This window comes from Eublepharis macularius, chromosome 8, assembly GCF_028583425.1.
Source record: "Eublepharis macularius isolate TG4126 chromosome 8, MPM_Emac_v1.0, whole genome shotgun sequence".
NCBI lineage: Eukaryota > Metazoa > Chordata > Lepidosauria > Squamata > Eublepharidae > Eublepharis > Eublepharis macularius.
In genome coordinates, this window is record NC_072797.1 from 240422 (window position 1) to 264313 (window position 23892).

At 53.5% G+C, this 23892-nt stretch overlaps 1 protein-coding gene across 8 annotated transcripts in view; it reads right to left on the minus strand.

Moving 5' to 3' along the window:
• The window catches only part of TPM2 (tropomyosin 2), a 36209-nt gene that overhangs the window by 4517 nt on the left and 7800 nt on the right, over window positions 1–23892 (minus strand). For 2 of the 8 annotated variants that reach the window (XM_054987129.1, XM_054987128.1), the window contains exons 3-7: window positions 10506–10639; window positions 4170–4287; window positions 3973–4043; window positions 2894–2969; window positions 1732–1794 (exon numbers count right to left, since the gene is read on the minus strand). In XM_054987129.1, coding sequence (XP_054843104.1) covers window positions 1732–1794; window positions 2894–2969; window positions 3973–4043; window positions 4170–4287; window positions 10506–10639 — 462 coding nt within the window. Of the gene's footprint in view, window positions 1–1731; window positions 1795–1968; window positions 2045–2893; window positions 2970–3972; window positions 4044–4169; window positions 4288–10505; window positions 10640–22565; window positions 22785–23892 lie in introns of those variants that run through there. The other 6 variants (XM_054987127.1, XM_054987126.1, XM_054987133.1 and 3 more) reach the window with 5 other exon arrangements.

The following is a 23892-nucleotide window of genomic DNA, read 5'->3' on the forward strand; positions in this document are numbered from 1 at the left end:
CTGCAGAGGCAGGCAATGGCAAACCACCCCTGAATGTCTCTTGCCTTGAAAGCCCCAGCAGGGATAGCCACAAATCAGAGATGAGAATGGCACTCCCCTGCCCCCAAAGCGGCTGGTGGGGGAGGGGATAGTTTGGTACCGCCAGACGGGAGGCAACTGTTGTCCCTACAGCAGATTCCGTGGGAGGGGCTGTGGCTCAGTGGCAGAGCATCTTCCCAGCCTCTCCAGGTGAAAGGAGCAGGCCACAGGTGATGTGACAGACCCCGGGCCGCGACACTGCAGTGCCACTGCCCGTCTGAGTAGAGAATACTGAGCCCTTGACGGACTGATGGCCTGATCCGGCAGACTCAAGCATCCATGTGAAATTGGCACGGTGGTGGTGAACCACCATTCCCCCTGGGCCCGGCACCACAGCCTGCGCCTGCACCTGCACCCCCCGTTGTTTTATGCAGCCGTTCCTCTTTCCACGGCCAAAAGCGCACCTGTCCGGGTGGCCCCTGGTGGCCATACTTTGAGGGGTTCATTCTGGGGGGGGGGGGGGCGGTTACTGTTGCAGACCAGATCTGTGCCCTGCTTTATGTGCCCGGCTTTAAAAGCGCCAGTGCAGCCTTGTGTGTGTGCGTTAAATCCTGCCCGGGAAATGTTATCTGTGAGAGAAGCTCTGAGAAAGCAGTTATCTATGTTACCAGGGAGACAAAGAGGAACCATGGACCTCGTCAGAACAGTAACTTTCATTTTACTTTCTGCAGCTTATTGGAAGTGAACTTAGAGCTTAGTTTCGGGTGGAGTAGAGTGGGTGGTGCCTGCCGGGGTGGGTGGTGCAGGAAGCATTTAATGCTTTACAGGGGGAGGGCCAGCCATTCCTACCAAGGCGGTTCTTCTGTACTGAACTCTCAGGTGATCAATAAAAGCTTTAACTCAGGCATCCTTGGGACTCACGCAGGGAAGAGGTTCCTTGAGAGAGTCTCTGACCACCTCGAGCTGGTGTGTGCACTCGCTTCCTTCCTGCCCCCGCAACAGAGAGGGAAACAGCCCCACATTCTGGCCCCAGAAAGGAAGGGTGCGCAGCCCGGACTGTCCCGAAGGAGGGAGGGAGGGAGGGAAAGGAGGAAGCCAAACCCACAGGGAAGGCCTTCTGGCAGGAGAGGCCTCCTGGGGCTTGGCGAATTTTTTATGGCGTCGTTTTATATGGTTTTAACAGCATGGCTTGGCCTTTGATTACACGTGTCAGCGGCTTGATCTAAATAGGAAAGGTGAGATATGTTTTACTAGATTTTATTTTAAAACAAAGCAACCGACAGTAGAACCACCCGCTGCTCCAGTCAGTGACCTGGGGGCAGGCAGGCTGCCTCAGAGTTGAGGTGATTCCGGCCTTTGCCAGGGGAGGGGAGGAAGGGGCGCACACCCTGCCCACACAGCCATGAGGGTGGAAAGGGAGGGGGCAAAATACTACCCACCCCCACAGAGGAAAGAAGGTTCCCCCCCCCCAATTAAGTGCATTCATCTGGAAAGACGCTCAGTTGCTGAACCACCAAGGCTACTTATCGGCTGGGAGACAAACCAGCGAGGAACCTGCAAAGCGGAGTGGGCGTTCAGGCGAGGGGCACCCAGTGGTCTGCTCTGACCAAACAGCCCACCGAGGCTTCAAGCACGTTTCCTTCCAGAAGCCTTTAGAAACCAAGCTCAGCCAGACTCCACAGCCGGGCTTGAACCGGCCCCCATGCCCCTTACCTCTTTGAGCTTGTCTGTCAGAAGCTTTATCTCTTCTTCGTATTTATCCTCCTTGGTGGAATACTGGGGAGGGGGGGGGGAAAGGGGGTCAATATGAGAGCCAGGAGGAGCTGCCCACATGGCGTTTTGCTTCGCAGGCCTCAGAAGCTGCCCCGCCCCACTCCAGACCGGCCTCCCTCTAGCTCCAGTGGGGGCATCACGGAGCCCCCCAACCTCCCCTGCCTGCCCCCCCCCTACCTTATCTGCCTGGGCTTCCAAGGATTTAAGGTTGTTGGTGACAATTTTCAGCTCTTCCTCAAGGTCACCACATTTACTGTGGCCCAGACCAGAAGACAGGGGCAGGCAGGAAAAAGGCGGGAATGTGAGAGGCAGGGAGAAAGAGACAGAGACAGACAGACAGACAGACAGAGAGAGAGAGAGAGAGAGAACCAGGTGAGAGGACAGAGAGGCACTGCAGGAGGAAGAAGTTGCATCGCCCTCAGGCCAAAAAGCGTCACTGGCCATCAGCCAGCCGGGACTCGACTCACTCCGCGTGGTCTCAAAGGCCAGGCTTCGGCTTAGGAGATTTGAACTCCAGGCACTCGGGCCCTTCCAGTTCGGTCTTTCTAGGAAGAGGAGCTGGGAGAACTCAAGCCTCCAATCCGCAGCCTGCCCTGCAAGGGATGGGAAAGCCTGGGCCCTCCTCCTGCCCGGCCTGCCCACGTTCGCAGCCTGTGCCTGGGCCTCCCCAGTTCCATAGACAGCTGCCACCTCAGTTCACAGACCAAGCCAGGCTCCTCCTTGCAGCACTTCTGGCAGCCAACCTCATCTAGTTTTCTGACCCCCACCCCGTCTCTTGCCATGCAAGGCAGACATGGGTCTCACACTCAGGAGCCTCTCCGGCCAGGAGCTCCTGCTCAGGCCCCCTCCTGCTGCTCACTCACCAGTGATGGTCCACAGTCTCTAAACACTGGCATGGCTCCTGTGCCCAGACAGGGTGTGGCCCCCCCAGCCAAGGACACAGCGGAGACCTCCCCCATGCCCCTGAGGACGGACAGGGCAAGGGGAAGGCAGAAAGAGCTCCAGGTTGACGCTGGGAAGCAGAGGCAGGGAGGGGGTGCAGCTCAGAGACAGGCAGAGAGAGAGAGAGAGAGACAGAGAGGGAGGAGCCCCTGCTCAGTACCTCTTCCTCTGCAGCCATCAGGGATTTGAGGGCCTGATCCATAGTGCGGAGCTCCTCTTCCAGCTGCCTCATGCGGCTGGCAAGGCAAGGTGGGCAAGCAACACTTAGCTGGAGAATGCAAGCGAGACCCACATGCCCTGAGCCACTCCCCCACCCGCCCACCCCCTGGCACTAAGGGGGTGCAAGTCAATTCAAACACAACAAACATATAACATTCCAAGGACCTTGTATTTAAGCCAATGCTTAATCCAACTGCTAGCAGTGCAAGAGAGAGGCAGCCCCTTTGCTTCTCCCTCTCTAGGGCCCACCTGCCCATGTAAGCAAGCTCTAAGACGCCTTGGGGAGCCCAGGGAGGTATCCTGTCGGGGTCACTTGCATCACCTAGGTGGGAGGGGCAGGTGCTCACATACCCCCACCCTCTCCAAACTGGAGAGCCAGTTTGGTGTAGTGGTTAAGAGTGGCAGGACTCTAATCTGGAGAACCAGGTTGGATTCCCCTCTCCTCCGCTTGAAGCCCGCTGGGTGACCTTGGGCCAGTCAGAGCTCTTTCGGAGCTCTCTCAGCCCCACCCACCTCACAGGGTGATTGTTGTTGTGAGGATAATAATAACATACTTTGTAAACCACTCTGAGTGGGCATTAAGTTGTCTTGAAGGGCGGCATATAAATCGAATGTTACTCATATTACCCACCCCACCCCAGCCTCCATGAAAAAGGCACCGAGGCCACATGCAGCCCAGTGGCCTCTCTCCCCCCATGCTGGGTCTAGGACCAGAAACTGGGGGCAGCAGCCACCGGGGAGAGAGGCGGGGGCATTCTAGCGCTCTCCCACCAGCCCTGCACAAAGGGAGCCCCTCCTGAAAGGCCACCCACCCCCATCAGCAGAAGCAGCCAGAGCGCCAGAGGGCACTTCCCTGGCTGTGGAGTGCGGCTCCTGCTGCCTTACGGAGGGGGGCACAGTTCACTGGTTTGGGCACGGCACTTTGGATGCAGAGGGTGCCAAGGCCTGCCCCCTCCTTAGCACTTGCCCCTCCCTTCAAGGAAAGGCAGAACCACCCCTACCCCCCACCCCCGTGCTCACCTCTCGGCAACTTCTGCCCTCTCTTCGGAGCGCTCCAGGTCCCCCTCCAGAATCACCAGCTTCCGAGCCACCTGCCAAGCCAATCAGGCACGGATCTTAGCAGGAGCCCTCCGGGGAGGGGCAGCTGGCAGAGAACTCCAGCCTCACCCCCGCCCCCCCCCCCCGCCCCAGCAGATCTGTTCCCGGAGGGCCCCCACCTCCTCGTATTTGCGGTCGGCCTCCTCTGCAATGTGCTTGGCCTCTTTCAGTTGCATCTCCTGGAGCTCCATCTTCTCCTCATCCTTCATGGCTCGGTTCTCGATGACCTTCATGCCTCTGGGGAACAAAAGCACACCATCCGCACCCGCTCTGGGTTCTGCCTGGCACCCCTCCCCCAGCGACGGCCACCGGCTTCCCTCCCTGGTTTTGGTATTATGCGTGCTCATGTTTTTATTGAATTATTCCGTTATTCTGCTTCATTTTAAATGTTGTTTTAATGTTGAAATGGTTTGATGTTTGCTGCCTTGGGGACCCCGTTTGGGTGGAAGGGAGGCTTAGAAAGGTTTTAAATAAATAAATACATTTAATTTGGGGGAGGGGACACAGCTCAGAGGCAGAGTATCTGCTAGGTGTGCAGAAAGTACCCGGCTCCACCTCTGCCCTCTCCAGCTAAAAAGACCAGGCAGCAGGTGACGTGAAAGGCCTTTCTCTGCCTGAGATCCGGAGAGCCGCGGCCAGGCCGAGGAGACAAGACCGACCCGATGGACTGGGGGTTGGATTCGGAATAAGGCAGCTTCATGTATCCAAATACAGAAAATACAAGAAAACTGTTCAGCAGCTGGGGTACAGACACAGCCAGAGACCCCCAACCCAGCCCCCCCACCGGACAGCCTCCGGGAGGGCCTACAGCAATGCACAAACCCCGTTCGTCCCCTTCAATGGGATGTATTACTGGCGGTGTGCCCTGGACTGCGGCCAACTCCCTCCAGCCCGGAACTGGGAGGGCATCAGGGACGGGAGCTGGGCCTCAGGCCCCTCCATGGCACAGCCCACGGCGAATAAGGGAAACCGGGCCAAGGCAGGAAAGGGACAGACTGTGTGGTTTTGTGCAGCAGAGGCCCCGGTTGTAACCCTGGCTTCTCCTGTCTCAGGATATCAGGGAACAAAGCTCTCCCCTGAAGGATACTGTCCACCTGGTGACCAGAACAAGATCCGGTCGGGTTTAATGCATGGTCCCTCCCGCCCCAGGAAGGCAGAAAGTCACCAGGCCATCTTCATTACTGTGTTTCAACCTCAAGGCAAGGTTCTGTGTCAAGCCCTCTGGCGGCCTTGGTTCCTCGGATCCCAAGTCTGACCCTGCTCAGGCCACGGCTGCAGGCTCCTCTACTGCCTGGCCCTGCAGGCCTCCCTCCCCAGGCAACTGTCAGTGTGAAAGAGGAGGGCAGAGCGTGGGCACGAGTGGACCGGAGCTCCTGCCCTCCTTCAGTCTAATCCAGTCGAACTTCTGAGCTTCCAAGGGCTAAGCCAACCTCAAATACCTCTGCCCTGGGGCCAGTTCCTGAACCGTCTGTCACCCCAGAACCCCGGCCCAGCCCCGTCCCCTCTCTCTCCACCCGCTGAAGAGCACGCTGTCTTAGAATCAGCCTTGCTGTCAGACGGCCATCCAGCCTCTGCCTAAAAACCTCCGAAGGAGGAGAGCCCACCACCTCCCGAGGAAGCCTGTTCCACTCAGGGACCGCTCTAACCGTCAGGAAGTTCTTCCTAATTAGCTTAGCCAAAAACTCTTTTGATTTAATTTCAAGCCGTTGGTTCTGGTCCGACCTTCTGGGGCAGCAGAAAACGACTCTGCGCCATCCTCTGTATGACGGCCCTTCAAGTACTTGAAGATGGTTATCATATCCCCTCTCGGTCGTCTCCTCTCCAGGCTAAACATTCCGAGCTCCTTCAACCTTTCCTCACAGGACTTGGTCTCCAGACCCCTCACCACCTTCATTGCCCTCCTCTGGACATGTTCCAGCTTGTCTATATCCTTCTGAAATTGTGGTGCCCAAAACTGAATACTCTAGGTGAGGTCTAACCAGAGCAGAGTAGAGCAATAACATCCCTTCGTGTGATCTGGACACTCTGCTTCGGTTGATACAGCCTAATATCGCATTTGTCTTTTTAGCTATCACATTACACTGCTGACTCATGTTCAGTGTATGGTCTACTAAGACCCCTAGATCCTTTTCACGCGCACTGTTGCCAAGACAAGCCTCTCCTGTCCAGGAATTATGCATTTGATTTTTTTCTACCTAAATGCAAAACTTTACATTTTTCTCTGTTCAATTTCATTTTATTTTTAGCCCAGTCTCCCATCTGGTCAAGATCAATCTGAATCTTGATTCTCTCTTCTACTATATTTTCTACTATATTCTACTATATTTGCTACCCTCCCAATTTAGCATCACATGCAAACTGAATGTGCATCCCCTCTAGTCCTTCAGTTACTGGGCTCCATCCAAGGTTATGCCTATCGCATTCAAAGCCTTTCATGGCCTCGGCCCCTCGTATTTGTGCAACTGCCTCTCCCCCATGTTCCACCATGGCATTATTGCTTATCTGGACAGGATCTTCTACAGGTTCCGCCCTGCAGTTGGACAAAATCAACATCTGCTCACACATGTGCCTTCTCTGTGGTGGCCCCCACCTTATGGAATGGCCTGCCTGAGGTCAGGAGAGCCCCCCCCCCCCGGGTTTCTGCAAACCATTACAAAACTGAGTTATTCAGGAGGGCTTTCTACCAAGATTATAGGGCTGTGTTGTAAGAAATAGCTCAGAGAGATGCATTGGTAGGGACAGGGACTATATGCTATGCTATTGGGAAATGTCTGCTGCTGTAAATATGCACCACTAGGGAGTTTCCATGTTGCTGAACATGCCATGGAAATTGGTCAGGCTTTGTTTCCGAAAGATTTCATCTCTACATTCAAATTTATTCTTGTTTTCAAATTTTCTGCTACTATTCCCTTTTGCATCTGTTCATTTAATGTCCTAACTGTTGATTACATACTATTCACTTGCACTGTCTGACTGAGAAAGGCAGACTATGAATAAATAAAAAGATGTGGCCCATTTTCTCATGCTAAATTAACCTTATGGGCCAATCCAGATCCAAAAATTGGGATGGAAACATTTTCACGGATGGCTTGGACAGATAGGGGGATTTTTTACTTTGGATCAACTCACAGGCTATTATGACAAGTTTCTGTCATTTTCTCATTTGGGGTCTTGTCAATTTTTGCTGAACGGCAATATTTACAACTACAACTTTGTATTGTCGAAGGCTTTCACGGCCGGAGAATGATGGTTGTTGTGGGTTTTCCGGGCTGTATTGCCGTGGTCTTGGCATTGTAGTTCCTGATGTTTCGCCAGCAGCTGTGGCCAGCCACGGCAATACAGCCCGGAAAACCCACAACAACCAACTACAACTTTGTTAGTATCCAAATATGACCCTGGAGCATAGTTTCAGAGTCCCCCCCATTTTTCAAAACTCTCTATACAAAAAACAAAACTTACAATATTTGTTTATAAATATTGTTATAAATATTTGTTTACAATATTTGTTTATAAATTTATTAACCAATATAATAAATATGACATGCAGAGTCTCAGAAACAAATAGAATAAGAAGTTAGATTGCCCAGTTTGCCAAAGCAATGGGACAAGGCCTTGAATGCTATTCCTGTTACTTCTATGGATCTTAAGCTGTGACTTATTCCGCAAAAAAAAAAAATTTAAAATCACATTTACGGTATATCGGGCACCACAACATCTTTTTAGTTAAGACCTAAGTACAGTGTCTAATTGCTGGCGCTGCAGTTTACAGGACATATCTCTTGAGCATATACTTCAGACATGTCCAGTCATTCAATCTTTTTGGAAGGTAATTATTCATATTAATTTTGTATTAGAACACCCACTGATTTTTGAGGATGTTTATGTACTTTTAAGCTACCTGCCTACAACTTAACCAATGGTCAACAAAAGTGGATTCTGTGACCCTACCATAGCCAAAAGACTTATATTCCAAAACTGGAGAGACAAATCTCTGCCAGTTAATGCAATGGATGGAGGATCTTGCTACTTTATCCATATTCAAGCCAGTTTGGTGTAGTGGTTAAGAGTGCAGGACTCTAATCTGGAGAACCGGGTTTGCTTCCCCACTCCTCCACTTGAAGCCAGCAGGGTGACCTTGGGTCAGTCACAGCTAGACATGGGCACCAACAGAAAAAAACCCTGAACATGCTGTTCGTTGCCATCCACGAACAACGAACAACGAACACTGATGAACATGATCCTGTCATGAACATGTTCGTTGTTGGTGGGGGCAGGAAGACCTGCCTATCAAGCTAAATTGGGCTTAGATTGGGGTTTCCAGGGCAACAGCAGGAGTTCAGACAGAGTTCAGCCAATCCCTGCCTGAGTTGCCATGGGAACTGATTGCAGGTGCCAGGCTGTCTGGCTTGACGAACAGCAATGAAGGAGGCTTGCAACGACCACCCGTTCCTTTAGAATGGGGCCTCACGAACAGCTGGTTCGCAAACAGCAGATTGGGCTGTTCGTGGGTTTTAGTTCGTATTGCTGTTCGTGCCCATCTCTAGTCACAGCTCTTCCAGAGCTCTCTCAGCCCCACCCACCTCACAGGGTGTTCTGTTGTGGGGATAATAATAGCATACTTTGTAAACCACTCTGAGTGGGTGTTAAGTCGTCCTGAAGGGCGGTATATAAATTGAATGTTGTTGTTGTTGTTCAAATGTATGGCATATAGATGACAACTGAAGATGGACTTATTTTTAGATATCTGAAAACCTTGTACAGATGTTATAGGTAGATTTTTGTCTACTGTCATATTTTTATTTCTATTGTGTATGCGGTTTATTTAAATTTCCTCCCTACTTTTTCAAATAAACTTAAAATTTAAAAAAATAAACAAGAATATCATGTGGAACTTTATCAAAAGCCATAAAATATGTCCACAGCACCCCCCTGATGCAAATGAAGTAGTAACTCTACCCAAAAAGGTTCGCCTGCCGTGACTTGTTCTGGAGGAACCCCTGCTGGCTCTTGGGAATCACAGCCTTCTGTCTAAATGCTTATGGACTGACTGCTTGACAATTTGTTCTCACACCTTTCCAGGTATGGACGTCAAGCTGACAGGCGGGTAGTTCCAGGGCTTTTCACTGAGCTCCTCTCCTCCACCCTTTCCATCCACGGATGTGCGCACGTTGCACCCAAGGGTGGGGTGGGGCGGGGGGAGGGCTGGTTGCAAGGAGCTGCCGTGGGAAGGGAAGGAGGAGATCAAGTGGGCATAAGAGCAGCTGCCCCAGCACAAGGCAAGAGCCAGTGGCAGGGACGCTTGAGACACTGACTGGAGAAGCAAAGTGGCACTCGCTGGGATTCTCAAGGGCCTGTAATCCACTCAGACAGAAGCGAAATGGGCTCAGGAGAGCTTGCTCCCTCCACAAGGGCACGGGCAACCCTGTCCCTTACTCAGGAGTAAGTCCCACTGAGCTCTACAGGGCCATTCTTAACAAGGTGTGGGCAGGACTGCCTCTTTCCTACACTGGCCACATACTAGCCTAAACTTTCACTGAATACCTACATTTATTGCTGCTCCCTACTTATGTTGTAGGGATGTTTCTTCTCTGCTTTGCCTCTAAACTTTACATTTCTTTCCTCTCTACATGACGATACCACGGGAGACTGACAGCGCCGTCCTAGCTGCACCCTTCTGAGCTTCAGTGGACGTGGAAGGGTGTATCTCAGTTTAGGATTCCACCACCATTGTTGCTAAGCCAGACCAGAAAACCTTCCTTCATTTACTGCAAGGCTGCTGTTTTTCATTTCCAGTTCTGATTTCTTAATCACCCAACTGGCTCAAACAGACAGTTTTTTCAGGGCCTGCTCCATCTCTGTCAGAGGATATACTTGCAATTCTAGTTTGGATAAAGCTGCGACACTAACATTGTGGAATATCAACTATATTAAACTACAACTTTATGCACATAGATAATGCATTTTGTTTTTAAAGCAGTAAAGTACGGGCAGGTCTTGTTAGGAATGTATCTATTTCGATTCCTCCCTCCCTCCCACACACCCAATTTCCGTTTTTCAGAGGGTGGAGGTAATGGCTTTCCCCTTCTCTAAGATTTCTGATATTTTTACTTCCAGTCCAGGGGCTTTGTTCCTTAAAATACCAGTGGTCGCACATTGCCAGGACCTTGCTTTGGCTCCCAGATGTGCTTCCCCGGAAGCCTGGCTTAAAGCAAAGTAATCTACGCACACACCTCAACACCTGCGTGGAGTCCAGAGGAAAACAGGAAAGTGAGCGCGACCTCCGCCGGCCGGGGCCAGCACGGGCCAAGCGGCTGCTTCCGAAATCCAAGAGGCAAGCCTGCCTGCACGCAGTGGGCCTGTGGCTAGAGCCAAAGCATGCCATGGCCAGCGCCTGGGCACCTTGCGGAGGGCACATCCTGCTAGGCCTCCTGCCACCTGCCCCCTCCTCCCCTCACCTCTCACTCTCGTCCGCCATCTTCTCGGTCTCCTCCAGTTTCTGCAGAGCAGTGGCCAGGCGCTCCTGCGCTCGGTCCAACTCCTCCTCCACCAACTGGATGCGACGGTTCAGAGAGGCCACATCAGACTCCGCCTAGGAAGAAACGCAACCACCACAGTCAGTCACGCGTGCGCACCACCACCACAGTCAGTCCTGCCTCTTGGTGGAACCCCCACCCCCCACTGCTGAGAGCGAAGGAGCCCCGCCCCACACTTCCCTCCCCAGGCCCACGCACAAGGGACCACGGTGGCCATGCCCATCTCAGGCCCCTTCCCAGCCCCCACAAGACAAGGGAGCTGCTAGCCACAAAGCCAAGAATTGGCCGCCAGCCACTGCCACAGAGGCAAAGTTAACTTCATCATCATCATCATCCTATTATTATTAATAGTCTGCCTTTCTCACTGACATTCACTGAGCAGAGTACAGTAATGAACAAGAGGAAATTCAGTGAAAGAGAGGCAACAGGGAACTTGAAAAAGTTCCCCTGCACTTGGCCGCCAGCTCACATGCCCCCTCCCAGGGCCACAGAGATGTTCCTTGATCCAAATGGGTCTGAAGGGCTGCCCACTCACCCACATCAAGGCCGCCCACTCCTCTTCCCAGGTCCCCCCCCCCCGGGCAACCTTCCCTTGTCCATTTAGTTCAGGACAGAAAATGGGGGACACGTGGCTGCCGCTAAAAGCAGCAGCCCCGTGTTGCACGCTCCTCAAAGTGTGCCATGCAACAGAAGTAGACCTCACGCTTCTTCACTACCAAAGATGTGAGTGTGATTATGGCAGACCCTTTTGCTGGGGTGGGGGACTAGATGCAGGGAAGTCGCCTGACAGTAGCCACACATCCTGCCCAAAAGCTGCTCCTGGCTGCACCCTCTGGGCTGGCTGGCTTGCAATCGTGCGTTTCTGTGCAGCCATTCGGTGCCCTTCACTGGCCTAGAGAAACAGCAGCCGACACTGCGAGTGCTCCCCAGCTGGGCTCTACTTCCACCACCTCTCACAGCAGCCCTGGGCAGGCACAGCTCACTGCCACGGAAGGCTCTCCCCTAGCAGGAAGGCTTCCAGGCTATGAGCGGCCTGGGGGGCGGGCTGAGGTGCAGGACGCCGTGGCTGGCCCAGCCCAGCAACAGAGTGACTCAAGCAACAGGAATGCCTAGAGAATAGAAAGTTCCCAAAAAGGAGAGAGACGGGAATTGCTTCCCAGGCGCTGGATTTCCTGTTTATGGTAGCCGCCACCTCGTGCTGGAGGGTGGTTTCTCTGCCTCCCCAGCTAGGCTCTTGCTGCCGGGAAGGAAGGAGCCAGGCCAAGGCTCTCCCCTCACTCCCTGCCCCTACCGTCTAAGCAAGGGAGAGGTTTGCTGCCAGGAAAACATGCAGCAATGGGGCACACACCTGCGGGGCCTCAGGGAGGTCTGCATCAGCCCCTCCCAGAGCCAGCATCGAACCTGGGCGGGAAACGGTAAGAAGAGGTGGCAGCCAATAAAGGCAAAGGGGAGAAGACATAGAAAGCCAGTTTATGCTGGAGTCCTACTGCCGCCAGAGATGCTGCTTCCATTCAGAGCTCTCACAGATCGCGGTTGCGGGCACACGCATTCCCCGCGCAGCAAAGCTTCTCTGGGAAGCCAGCAGGGAGGGCACGGGAGGCACAGCCAGCCACTGTCCCCCTCCAACTCCGGCTATTCACAGGGGGTCTCCTTCATACACAGCATGCAAATAACATACGGAACAGCCATTTGTGAGGTGGGGCAATGGCCACAGAGAAATAGGGGGGGGGGGGTCTATCCATTATCATCAGACATGACAGTGAAATGGACCCCCCTGTTCAGAAGCAGGTCCAGATGGATCCTCATTTCCAAGGAGAGGACAAGAACAGAACCCCCACCCCCCACCCCACCCCCCACCCCGACCTTCTTGCCAGTTGCCTCCCAAGCCTGACAAGGAGGGCTTGAGACTAAATCCTGGGGTGGGGGAAGGAGATCAAAGCCCAGAAGCGGGCATGATGCCAGTTCCTGGAGGTGAGAGCACTCAGGGTGAGCAGACGGGGGCACGCACGCAGGGAGCCACAGCCTTGCAGAGAAGGACAGGGGCAAAGCAGCCACGGGTTCTGGCGCCTCTGCACTGATTGGCAGAGCAAGGGAAAGGAGGAACCTGAAGTCTCAGTACAGGAAAGGGACTATGGCCCAAGAGGCATGACTAGAACGCGGCAGGATGAGACTCTCAACAGGAAAACGGGAGTTGGGGGCAGGGGGCATAACTTGCTGAAAAGGAATAAACCAAAACAAGAAGGGGGAAGGAGTAGCATTATATGGCATGGCTGTATATACTTGAGAGGAAATCCATGAAACTGAGCATGGAAGGCCAGTTGAGAGCCTCTGGGTAAAAATGAAAGGAGAAAGAAGTCACAGCGATATTATGGTGGGGGTCTGCTGTAGACCACCAAGCCAAGCAGAAGTCTTGGATGATGCAGTCCTAGATTGCAAAACTTTCAAAGAAACATGACGTAGCAGTCATAACCATAACAGCTGCTGGAAGTCAAACTCTGCTAAAAATGAAAGATCCAGTAAATCTGGGATTGCACGGCTGACGGCTCCATCATCCAGAAGTCAGAGAAGGAAACGAGGGGTCTGCTATCTTGGACCAGATTATCAACAACAGGGAAGAACGGGTCGGCGAGGAGAAATAGTGGGCACCCTGGGCAGCAGCGACCATGCCATTTTTGGATTTAAGACTTAGGGGAAAGGGAAAGCTGGATGCAGTCAGTCATATAGACTGGACTTTAGAAAAGCAAATTTCTATAAGCTCAAAGATATGCTGGGTGGAATCCCATGTTAGAAATATTGGAGAAAGGAGTTCGTGGTGGGTGGGAGTTTCTTAAAAGCAAAACACTGAAGGCACCGTAGCAAATGATTCCAATGAGAAGGAAAAATGAGCGGAACCCAAAGAAGCCAGGCTGGCTCCAGAAACAGTTGGATAACGAGCTGAGAATTTAAAAGGACACATTTAGGAAATGGAAGGAGGGGCACATGACCAAAGATTTACTTGTAGGGAAAGTTAGAACGTCTAAAGCTCAGGCTAACGAGAGGCACTAAACACAACGAAAAAAACATTCTTTGGTTAAGTTTGGAGAAAAAGAACAAGGAGGTGGTGGGCCCACTGCAGAGAGAGGAAAGCGGAATTGTAACAGGTGACAGAGAGGAGGCCAAACGGCTCGACTCCTACTGTGCTTCGGTCTTCTCTTGCAAGGGAAACTGTCCTCAACCTGGCAAAAAGAGAACACATGACAAAGAAGGGGAGTGGCAGCCGAGGATAGGCATCGGGATGGTATGTAAACCCCTCGCTTCTTTAACTGAAACCAAGCCCTCAAGAGCCAGAAGAATTGCAACCCAGGGTACTTAAAAGAACTTGCTGATGTAATTGCGTCTATCATCTCTGAGAATTCTTGGAGAACAGGTGAGATGTCAGAAGACAGGAGGCAGGCAAATGTTGTCCCCATGGTCAAGAGGAGGGAAAAAAGAGGATCCAGGTAACTACCAACCTAGCAGCTTGATGTCCATAGCTGGAAAGGTTTTAGAACAAATCATCAGTCAGCCAGTCCTTGAGCGTTTAGAAAAGACATCTGTGATTATTAAGAGCCAGCATGCCCTTGCTCCGACTTCTCAGGAACAATTCATGTCAGACTAACCTAGTCTCCTTTTCTGACAGAGTTACTACTTTTTCGCATCAGGTGAATACCATGGACATAGTTTGTCCACAATCCACAACATTTTGGAGCGGGCTTCAATATTTCTAGGAATCAATATTCCAAATAACGTAAGGACATTTGGGGACCATCAAAAATGTCCATTAGCAAATACACTCCGTGATATATTGTGTCCCAGCGGCACCAATTCAGATTTTCTCCCATTAATTGAACAGCCACACAAATCTCCAAACGTATTAATCACATTCATTAGTACTGGAATAGAAAATTGAGGTTCTGAAATAAACAACAAACAATAATCATCTGCTTATAAGATAATTTTAAATTCCAAAGTATTATATACAAAACCATGGACATTATTATTTTGTTTAATGGCACAAGCCAGGGATTCGAAACACAGGTCAAAAATAAGAGGAACAAGAGTACAACCTTGTCTAGCACCCCTCTTAAGAGGAAATAGTGCAGAAAAACCACCATTAGTACTCTAGATCTAGAAGATGAATAAATAACAACAACAATAATAATAACACTTAATTTATATACTACAATTTTAATCCACCGTAAAAATTCACAAGGAATGCCAAATTTAGTTTCCAATTTATTTTGTCAAAAGCTTTTTCTGCGTCAAGTGAGAGAATGGCAACTAGATTTTCTTGTTGACAAGCTGGTAGAACGCAGATTGGCTGCTGCTACTATTAGGTGGATTTGTAGCCTCCCCAAGAGTGCTTGTAAATGGTTCCTCATCCTCGTAGAGAGGAGTGATTTGGAACCCCCTCAGGGATCGGTCCTGGGCCTTGTGTTGTTCAACATCTTTCTAAATGACTTGGATGAAGGAATAGAGGGGATGCTGATTAAATATGCAGGTGATACTAAATTGGGAGGACTAGAGAATACAGCAGAAGACAGAATCATGATGAAAACTGGGCTAAAACTAACCAAATGAATTTCAACAGAGATAAATGTAAAGTTCTGTACTAGCTAGAAAAATTCAAATGCACAATCATAGGATGGGAGAGACTTGTCTTGGCAGTAGTACATGTGAAAGGATCCATGGATCTTAGTAGATCATACACTGAACATGAGTCAGCAGCATGATGCAGTTCCTAAAAAGGCAAATGTGGTTTTGGGCAGCATCAACAGAAGGACCGCATCCAGATCACACGGTGGAATGGCACCACTTTGTTCTGGTAAGACTTCATTTGGAGTACTATATTCAGTTTAGGACACCGCAGTTTATGAAGGATGCTGACAAGCTGGAACATGTCCAAAGGTGGGGGGGGGGGGGGCGCTAAGAAAATGGCAAGTGCTCTGGAGACCAAGTCTTAGGAGTAAAAGTTAAAGGAGTTGGTATGTTTAGCCTGTAGAGATGACTGAGAGGTGGCATGACAGCCCTCTCTGACGGCTTAAAGAGCTGTCCCATAGAGAAGGAAGCAGAATTGTTTTCCAGGGGATCAAATCCAAACCAATGGGTTAAAATTAATCCAAAGGAGTTTTCAGCTAAACAGTAGGATTAACTTCCTGACACAGCAGTCCCTCAGAGGAACAGGCTTCTTTGGGAGGTGGTGGGCTCTCCTTCTTCGGAGGTTGTTAAGAAGGGGCTAGATGCCATCTGTCAGCAATGCTGATTCTCTGACAGATTCTTAGGTAGATCATGGTGGGAGGGGGCAGGAAGGGATGTGCCCGTGCCTGGTTCTTGTGTCTCTCGTGTGCCCAATGCCCATTGTCACTTTGGGATCAGGAAGATACTTTCCTCCAGGGCAGATGGGCTGGGGATCCCGGAGCTTTACCTTCCTTTGGACACAGAGCAAGGGGCACTGGGGGGGGGGAGGTAGTTCTGAGTTTCCTGCATTGCATGAGGGCAGGACTAGATGACCCCTGGGGGTCCCTTCCAGCCATACGTTTCTGTGTGTTTCCTGAAGGTCTTTATCTGACCATTACTAGAGAAATGAGACTAAAATGGACAGGCCTTTATAGTCCAATTAAAAACGGAATTTTCACAAAACAAAGACTTCCTGGCCCCATGTCGCCCCCGTCCCGAGCTCAGCCCAGGTTTCTTTGCATTTCACAACTGATTTCCCCACCAGCTCCACTGCTTCTGCCTTGACCCTGAAATGCCCCGCAAACTGGGAAGGACCCACATCATGCCCCAGGCTCCCTGCTGGGCAAGGCAGGTGAGGAGGAGGAAGGGAAGGGCGGAGCTCTAAACACAGATCGGAACACGCTCGCCCTGATGCCCAAACAGGATCCCGAGGAGATCTGGGCAATTAAGAGTCAGTCAGCCTGCTGCTACGGAGAAATTGGTGAAAGCTCTTCATTGAAGACAGGAGAACAAAGCCTGCTGAGGGGGAATCCACCCCAGTCCCGCCTCACCAGCCTTTTGGATTCGAATGACAGAGCAGATTATTGTCCTCGTGGGCTTCCCGAGAAAAGGCTCTTGGCCTGGTGCCTCACCAAAGACTGCGGAGTAAACTTAGGGATATAAAAACTGGTTGAATGACAGGAAGCTGAGAGTAGGAATAAGTGGACAGTTCTCGCCAGGGAGGCACGTCAGCAGTGGGGTCCCACAAGGATCAGTACCGGGGACCGATGCTATTTAATCTGTTCATAAATGATTTTGAACTGGGGGTGAGCAGAGCAGCAGCCAAACTTTCAGATGATACCAAATGATTCAGAATGACAAAGAACAAGGTGAATTCTGAAGCGGCCCACAAGGATCTCTCTAAATTGGGTGGCAACAATGGAGCAAATAAAGTTTATTGTTGGTAAATGTAAAGGGATGCACACTCGAATAAAAAAGTTCTAACTTTAAATATATGCTAACAGAGTCTGCCCTGGCCAAGACTGAGATGGAAAGAGCTGCCGGGGTCGCAGCGGGAAGCTCAATGAATGCACAGACCCGGTGTGGTAGCGGCGAAAGAGACAAACTCCATGCCGTGGATTATTTTACAAGGGACTGAAAATGAAGTGGCCAACACCGCCTCGCTTGTGTAGAGATCTGTGGCACAGCTTAACTGGTATAGGGAGAGAATGGGAAGCCAAAATTGCCCTGGGAAAAGGGACCAGCCCCAGCTCTGCGTCTCCAGTGCGGAAGAGGGGTGGGGGATGTATTTATTTCCTGCTTTTCCACATTGGGTGATTTCACGCCTGTTACAGAAAAACTGGTGAAAACTCTTTATTAAAGACAGACGAACAAGGTTTACTTTGGGAGAACATTAAAAAATACATTAAAAAATACAATTAAAAATACGATTTTAAAAGCTGTAATATTGTCACTACCAGCCACCAGAGACATTCATTAGTTATTTCCACTAAAGCTACACTGAAGTAATTCCGCTTGCGCCTTTTACAGAAGGAAGAGTGCGGGAGCTTTCCATGCCTTATTTGGCAGGCTATTCCCAAGTGTGGGTGTGGCCATGGAAAATGAGCGCACACAAGCTGTAGCTGGACAGGCCTTCAAAACAGAGGGGTGCCTGACTGTGCGGTGAGGTGCCTGACTGGCACAGCTGGCACATGGGAGAATGTGGAGAAATACAGTCCATTAGATAAGCTGGTACCAGACCAAGAAAAACTTTAACACCTTGAATTGCACCTAGGAAAAGACAAGTAGCCACTGACATACAAGTTGCATGATGGAATCAGTGTAAACTGGACAGCAGGAGCAGCATTCTGTACCAGTGGAAGTTTCCAAAGTTTTCAAGGGAAGCCCCATGTATAATGCATTGCAGTAATCTAGCCTCGAGGTTACAATGGTATGGATCAGCATAGCCAGGTCAGCATGATCAAGAGAGGGATCCAGCTGGAGCCCGATACAGATAATGGACGGTGCTCCCAGCCTCTTCCACAGCTTGCTTTTTCTAGGAGTAACCATGGGGTCCAGCATTCTCATCAAGTGACAGAAGTGGGGCACGTGCCCTCCATGTCTACTGGTGGCAACTCTTACAAGCACCCTCCCCTATCAGCACCACCCCCATCTTTCCTGCACTTCGTTTCAGCTTGTGTGGTCTTAATCGCTTGACCACCTCTTCCAGGAACTGGTTTAGCACTGAGACCATCTCTTCTAATGTCTCGGATAAAGACCGCGAGGGGAGTCGTTTGTTAACCGATGTTAACGAGCTCCAGTGAAAGCATCACTCCCTGTGGGAGGCCACAGGGCAGGCTCATGTCCACTGACATGATTGCCCACCCAGAACAGGGGTGGGGGTGGCGAGTGTCAAACAGGCACAGAACCATTTTAAGGCCTGGCCTTAAAAGCCAGACCTTCTAGCTGCTCTATTCAAAGAATCTGGTTGACAGTGAGAAAAGCTATTGAAAGGTCCAATAAAATCAACAAGGGGTTCCCCTGGTCAAGTTGCAGCTGGAGAGCAACCACGAGTGCAATAAGTGCAGTCTTGGTACCAAAACCAGCCCTGAAGCCAGCCAGAAACGAGCCAAGGGCAAATATCCCCCCAAATATATCACTTTTCTACCAATGTGCCTAAGCATTGAAGGCTGGGGAAAGGCGGGCAACTGCCTGCCTTGCTCAAAGTAAGGGCCACCTGCCTGTGGCACCGGTGCCCCTCCCCACCTTGTGCAAAGCCAGGGTAGTGCCTCCCTTCCCAAGGCCTCTAGCCCACTTTTCCTGGTGGCCTCCCAGTAAGATCCTGGACCAACAGTACCTCACAAACCAACTACATTTCCAAGGTGGCCTTACTGGCCAATCCAACTCCGATCTTGAATACTGTATACAGTTTTGGTCACCGTAGCTCAAGAGAGATCCTCAAGAGGCAGGAATGGCAGAGATGGCGCTAACCAAAACCATCAAGGGGCTGAAGCACCCTTCTTATGAGGAAGAGCTGAAGAATCTTGGCCTTTTTAGCCTTGGAAAGAGATACGGGAGGGAGAGCTAAGGTTTATAACATCAGGCGCGGAGTGGAGAAAGCGGGCAGAGAGAGAGATGTTCCTCCACCACCACTCGAACGCCGCAAAAGCCAGAGAAGTCAGCACAGCTCCAGGAAGGGCTGCTCCACACTCAACGGCGGTTTGGAATCAGATGCACGATGCCCCCAGTCTCTAGCCCAGGGGTCTTTTTGAGCCTAAAGGCACTTTGGGAATTTTGAGGGGTGGTGGTGGTGGTGGTGAGTGCCACCACAGGAGGCAGGGCCAAATGGAAACCAAGCCGAAATCACAAGGCTGCCTGCCAAGGTTAGTATGTGTCAATGACCAATAGATGTGCTTATCTCTTTGCAAGTACCCCTGGGGCGGACAGCAAGCCTGGAGGGGGGGGGGCTTCTGCTCCTGATCTCTCACCTCTCCCTCACCAAGCTCCCCACACTCTTAAGACTGGCACACAGCCCCCTCTCTGCTTTGCAAAAGACAGTCTGTCAGGCCTGAAAGGGGAACAGAGCCACACGCTAAACAAAGTCCAAGAGCAGGCCATTCTCGACCCTCCAATGCCCGCAGCGGAGGAAAACCCTTTTGTTTGACAATGGCCCTGCCCACTTTTTGAAAAGCTTGGTGGGCGCCACAGGAAGCACTAGTGTGTGCCATCAGGCGTCTGGAGACTGAGCCCTGCGAGGAAAGGCTGAGGGCCTTGGGAATGTTTAGTTTGGAGGAGGTTGAGGGGGGACATGATTGCTCTCTTTAAATATTTGAAAGGCTGTCATTTGGAGGAGGGCAAAGAGCTGTTCCAGTTGGCAGCAGAGGGTAGGACGCGAAGCAATGGGCTAAAACTACATGCACAAAGGTACCGGCTGGATATTAGGAAAGACTTTTTCACGGTCAGAGTAGTTCAAGAGTGGAATCAGCTGCCTAGGGAGGTGGTGAGCTCCCCTTCACTGGCAGTTTTCAAGAAGAGGCTGGATGAATACTTGTCGGAGATGCTTTAGGCTGATCCTGCACTGGGCAGGGGGTTGGACTAGATGGTCTGTATGGCCCCTTCCAACTCTATGATTCTATGATTCTATATTGGGCAACCCCTACCCTAGCCCCTTTCATTGCAAAGTTATAAGGGGTCAGGTGCCAGCTCTACATTTTCCCTCATAAATTTGCAGCAAAAGAGTTATGTTTTAAAAAATGAAAACTGGGAACTAGCAGATTGCAGCAACAGATCATTACCACATTGTAATGCTACTGCGACCGAACAACTCTCAATTTTTACAAAAGCCCTCCGGTGGAGGAGGTGGACATGGTGCCCAAGAGGGCTGAGGGCAGGAAAGCCCAAGGGAAACGGTTGTGCGGTCACTCTGTGCAAACGCCTCTGCGTCCGCAGCAGCCACGGGAACCACCGAGGATAGTAGCTACTTCTGTCTCGAAGTAGCCACAGAGAGATGAGCCTGGGGAATTCAATGCCACAAGATGTAGGAATGGCCACTAGTAAATGGCTCTAAAATACAATTGTGCAAACTAATGGAGAGGTACATCGATGGCTTTCAGCCTCAAGAACCAAATGGAAACCCCACGTTCATCAGCCCTCCGAATACCAGAGCTGGCGTCACAACAGCAGGACGCTTTCGTTTTGGCACCTGCCGACGGCCACCAGGCACGCCGTGCACGCATGCTTCCCCCACCTGGACTACCCTCTAGTTGTCTACTTCCCAGGCTCCTCCCTCTTTTTGGTACATCCATTCTCAAACTTGGCTGGTTTGACCGTTCTGGGAAGAACACAGCCCAGCTGTGCCAGCAAGCCACTGAGAGGGGAAAGAGGTGGATTTTGGAAGGCCCCACTGGTTTGTGTGGTTAGGTGCCATCAAGCCACCTCTGACCTATGGCAACCCTATGAATTAACAACCTCCAAAAAGTCCTACCACTGACAGCCCTGCTCACACGTTGCAAAATGGAGGCTGTGGCTTCCTTTAGGCTGCGGCTCACTCATCTCTGTGCCATTTTCCTTCTGCCAGCCCTGCACAACCATCGTTTTCTCCACTGTGCCTCCAGAAGACTCTTTAAAAAATCAGTAATCGCTACTGCGTTATAGCGCAACATTATAACAACCACCTACTGTCACGATTTATTACTTCCTTTGATTTGAATTCCCAACTTAAAGCTTAATTCTTCAAAAAAGGCTCCAGTCACACACAAAACTGGCATAACAGGAGAAAAAACGCCGTGAAAGGGGCTGCTGACCGCAGGGCACTCCCACGTGGAGGTATAAATGCCTCTCGGTGTTTGCTGTAGGGAGGACCAGGAAACGGAGACACCTTGCCATGCTGAGAAGTACAGCCAAGGGAATGGTGCTTGCTGGGGAGCCCCCCACCCCTGGGCACAAGCCCCCAGAGAGGAACGCACTGGGACACATCCGCCCTGGGGCACAGGCCACCCCCACCCACCCCACCCTAGCATGTGCTCCCTTCCCTCCTGCGGGAGGCTGCTGCAGCCCCCCCACTGCAAGACTCTCCCCACACAGGCGGAGCCGGGAGGCCAGGGCACCCTAGCCCAAGGGCCAGCAGGGCAGAGCTCCAAACCAAATCATAGGCTGGCCTGGCCTCCAAGGAACGCCCCCCCCCCCCGCCACCAGGGGCCAGAGGGGCAGAAAAGAGCCAGAGCCTGAGCGCCCCCCCCCCCCGAGTTCCTGTTCCTCACAGTGGCAAGAACTCCCACCCGAGGCAGAGCAGCCAGCCCAGTCCCGGCAGCTGCTCCATGCAGCCCCGCATCAAGGGCGGAGCAGGGCTGGGCTAGGCCCGCCCAGTGCGTGCAAAGAGCCCTCGAAGGCACGCCTTTCCCTAGACACCCCCCCCACCCGCCCGCCCGCATTCATCGGAGCAAAGTCCCAGCTGGGGGAGGGGGGGACTCGATGGAGGAGTCCACCTGGGCGCTCCTTCCGTCTAAGGGGAGGCCTGGGGAGGGGGGGCGGCTCCCCATCAGCAGCGCCGCCGCAGACTCTGCCCCGCGCCCCCGGGGGGGAGGCGCCCGCCGCCTGCAGCCGCACGGCCAACCCCCCCAACCACCTTGGCCAACTCCAGGCGGGGAAGCCCAGGAGTTCTGGAGGCGGGACCGAAGGCAGGGAGGGGCGGGGCCTTGACGGGCACGGCGCCCCAGAGCCGCCCGCCCCCCCGCCAGGCAGCCATCTTCTCCGGGAGCTCAGCCTGGAGGCCGGCCAGCCAGCCAGCAGCGCTCCAGCCCCGGGCGGGCGGGAAGGCGACCCCCCGCCCCTCCAGGCCCGGCACGCTGGCGACCGGGCCCCGCCTCAGCCCTCCCGGCCCCGGGCCAGCCCCCCTGCCCAGAAGCCCCGCCTCGGGGCGGGCAGGCGACCCAGCCGCGGGCGGGGGGGGGGTGGCGCTGGGACGCGCCCGCCGGCCCCTCTCCCCGCCCGGCTCGGCCCCGTTCGCGGCCGCGCCCCGCCGGCCCTCACCCGCTCGCGGGCTTGGCGCTCCGCGTCCGCCTCCCGCTGCAGGTGCTGGGCGCGCTCCTCGGCCTCGTCGGCCACTTGCTGCAGCGTCTGGATCTTCTTCTTGACCGCCTCGATAGAGCTGCTCCCGGCCATCTTCCGCGGGCGTCGGGCGGGCGGGCGGGCGGGCAGCGGCAGGTCCCGTCGGAGAGGAAGGCAGCGCGGGCGGGCGGCGAGTCCGCCCACCGGCCCAGCGGGAGGAGGAAGCGCGCGGCTCGGCCCGGCCCCGCCGCTGCTCCGCCTCCCGGCCGTCCCCTTAAAGAGCCCGGCACCGCGCCCGCGCGTCCTCCCCGGCCCGGCCCAGCCCAGCCCGGGCGGTGCGCGGAAGCAGAGGCGCCCTCGGGCAGGAGCGGGCGCCACGCGAGCGCCGCCCTCGAAGCAAGACTGCCCGGGGCAGGGGGGAGCCCGACGGCGCCTCTTCGACGGGACGGGAGGCGCCTGCGGCTGGGAGGCCTCGACGGCAGCGAGAGGCGAGGCGCCTCCGGGCAGAACCGCGTGGGCAGCTCCGCTCCGAGGGACGATGCGGAAGACGGACGGCTGGGCCGCGGGGCTGCGCCCGCCTTTGCGCCGCGAGGGGTGTGGAGGCGGCGGCGGCGATGGCGCGGCCCTGCAGCTGGCGAGGGGGTCGGGCGGGTCCTGGCGGAGCGGCGACCCCGCCCCTGGGTGGCCGAAGGGACGCCCGCCCCCGGGGGCACTCTGGGACTGGGTCCGGGGCCAGGAGGCGGCGGCAGGTCGGCCCTGTGGGGAATGGGGGCAGACCCGGCGGGCCTTTCCTGGGGTTGCTCCCGAGGCCTCCGCTCGGCCCCCCCCCCGGCCCGCTCCCTGGCGCCAGAAGCTCCAGCCCTCCGCCGCCGCCGCCTCCTCCTCCTCCCGAATAGAGGTGGGGGTCGTGAAGGGAGGGGCCTGGAATCCCCGGGTTCCGCGGGCCAAAGAGAGCCGAAATAGGACCCGCCAGCCCCCCTCGCATCGCCCGGGCCGGCCCGGCGCCAGCCCGCCTCCCCATGTTGCCTTCCAGCTCGTCTGGTTTCCTTCAGGAACTGGGTCGTGGCCGTCAAGCTGCGCCGCGAGGGGTGCCGAGAGCCAGATCGGGGAGGGACAGCCCGGAGCCTTCCTAGCCCTTCCCGGCCCAAGACCCGGGGGGGGGGCGTTCCAGGGGGGCCTCAGGATGTAAGAGCAGAAATTGAGGTCTGGAGGGAGAGGAGAGCCCTCCCCCCCCCCCCGGGAGTTCTGAATTCGAGCATGAACTCCGTCTCAGCGGCCCCACCGTGTCCCCTCCTGTTCTCCCGCTGGT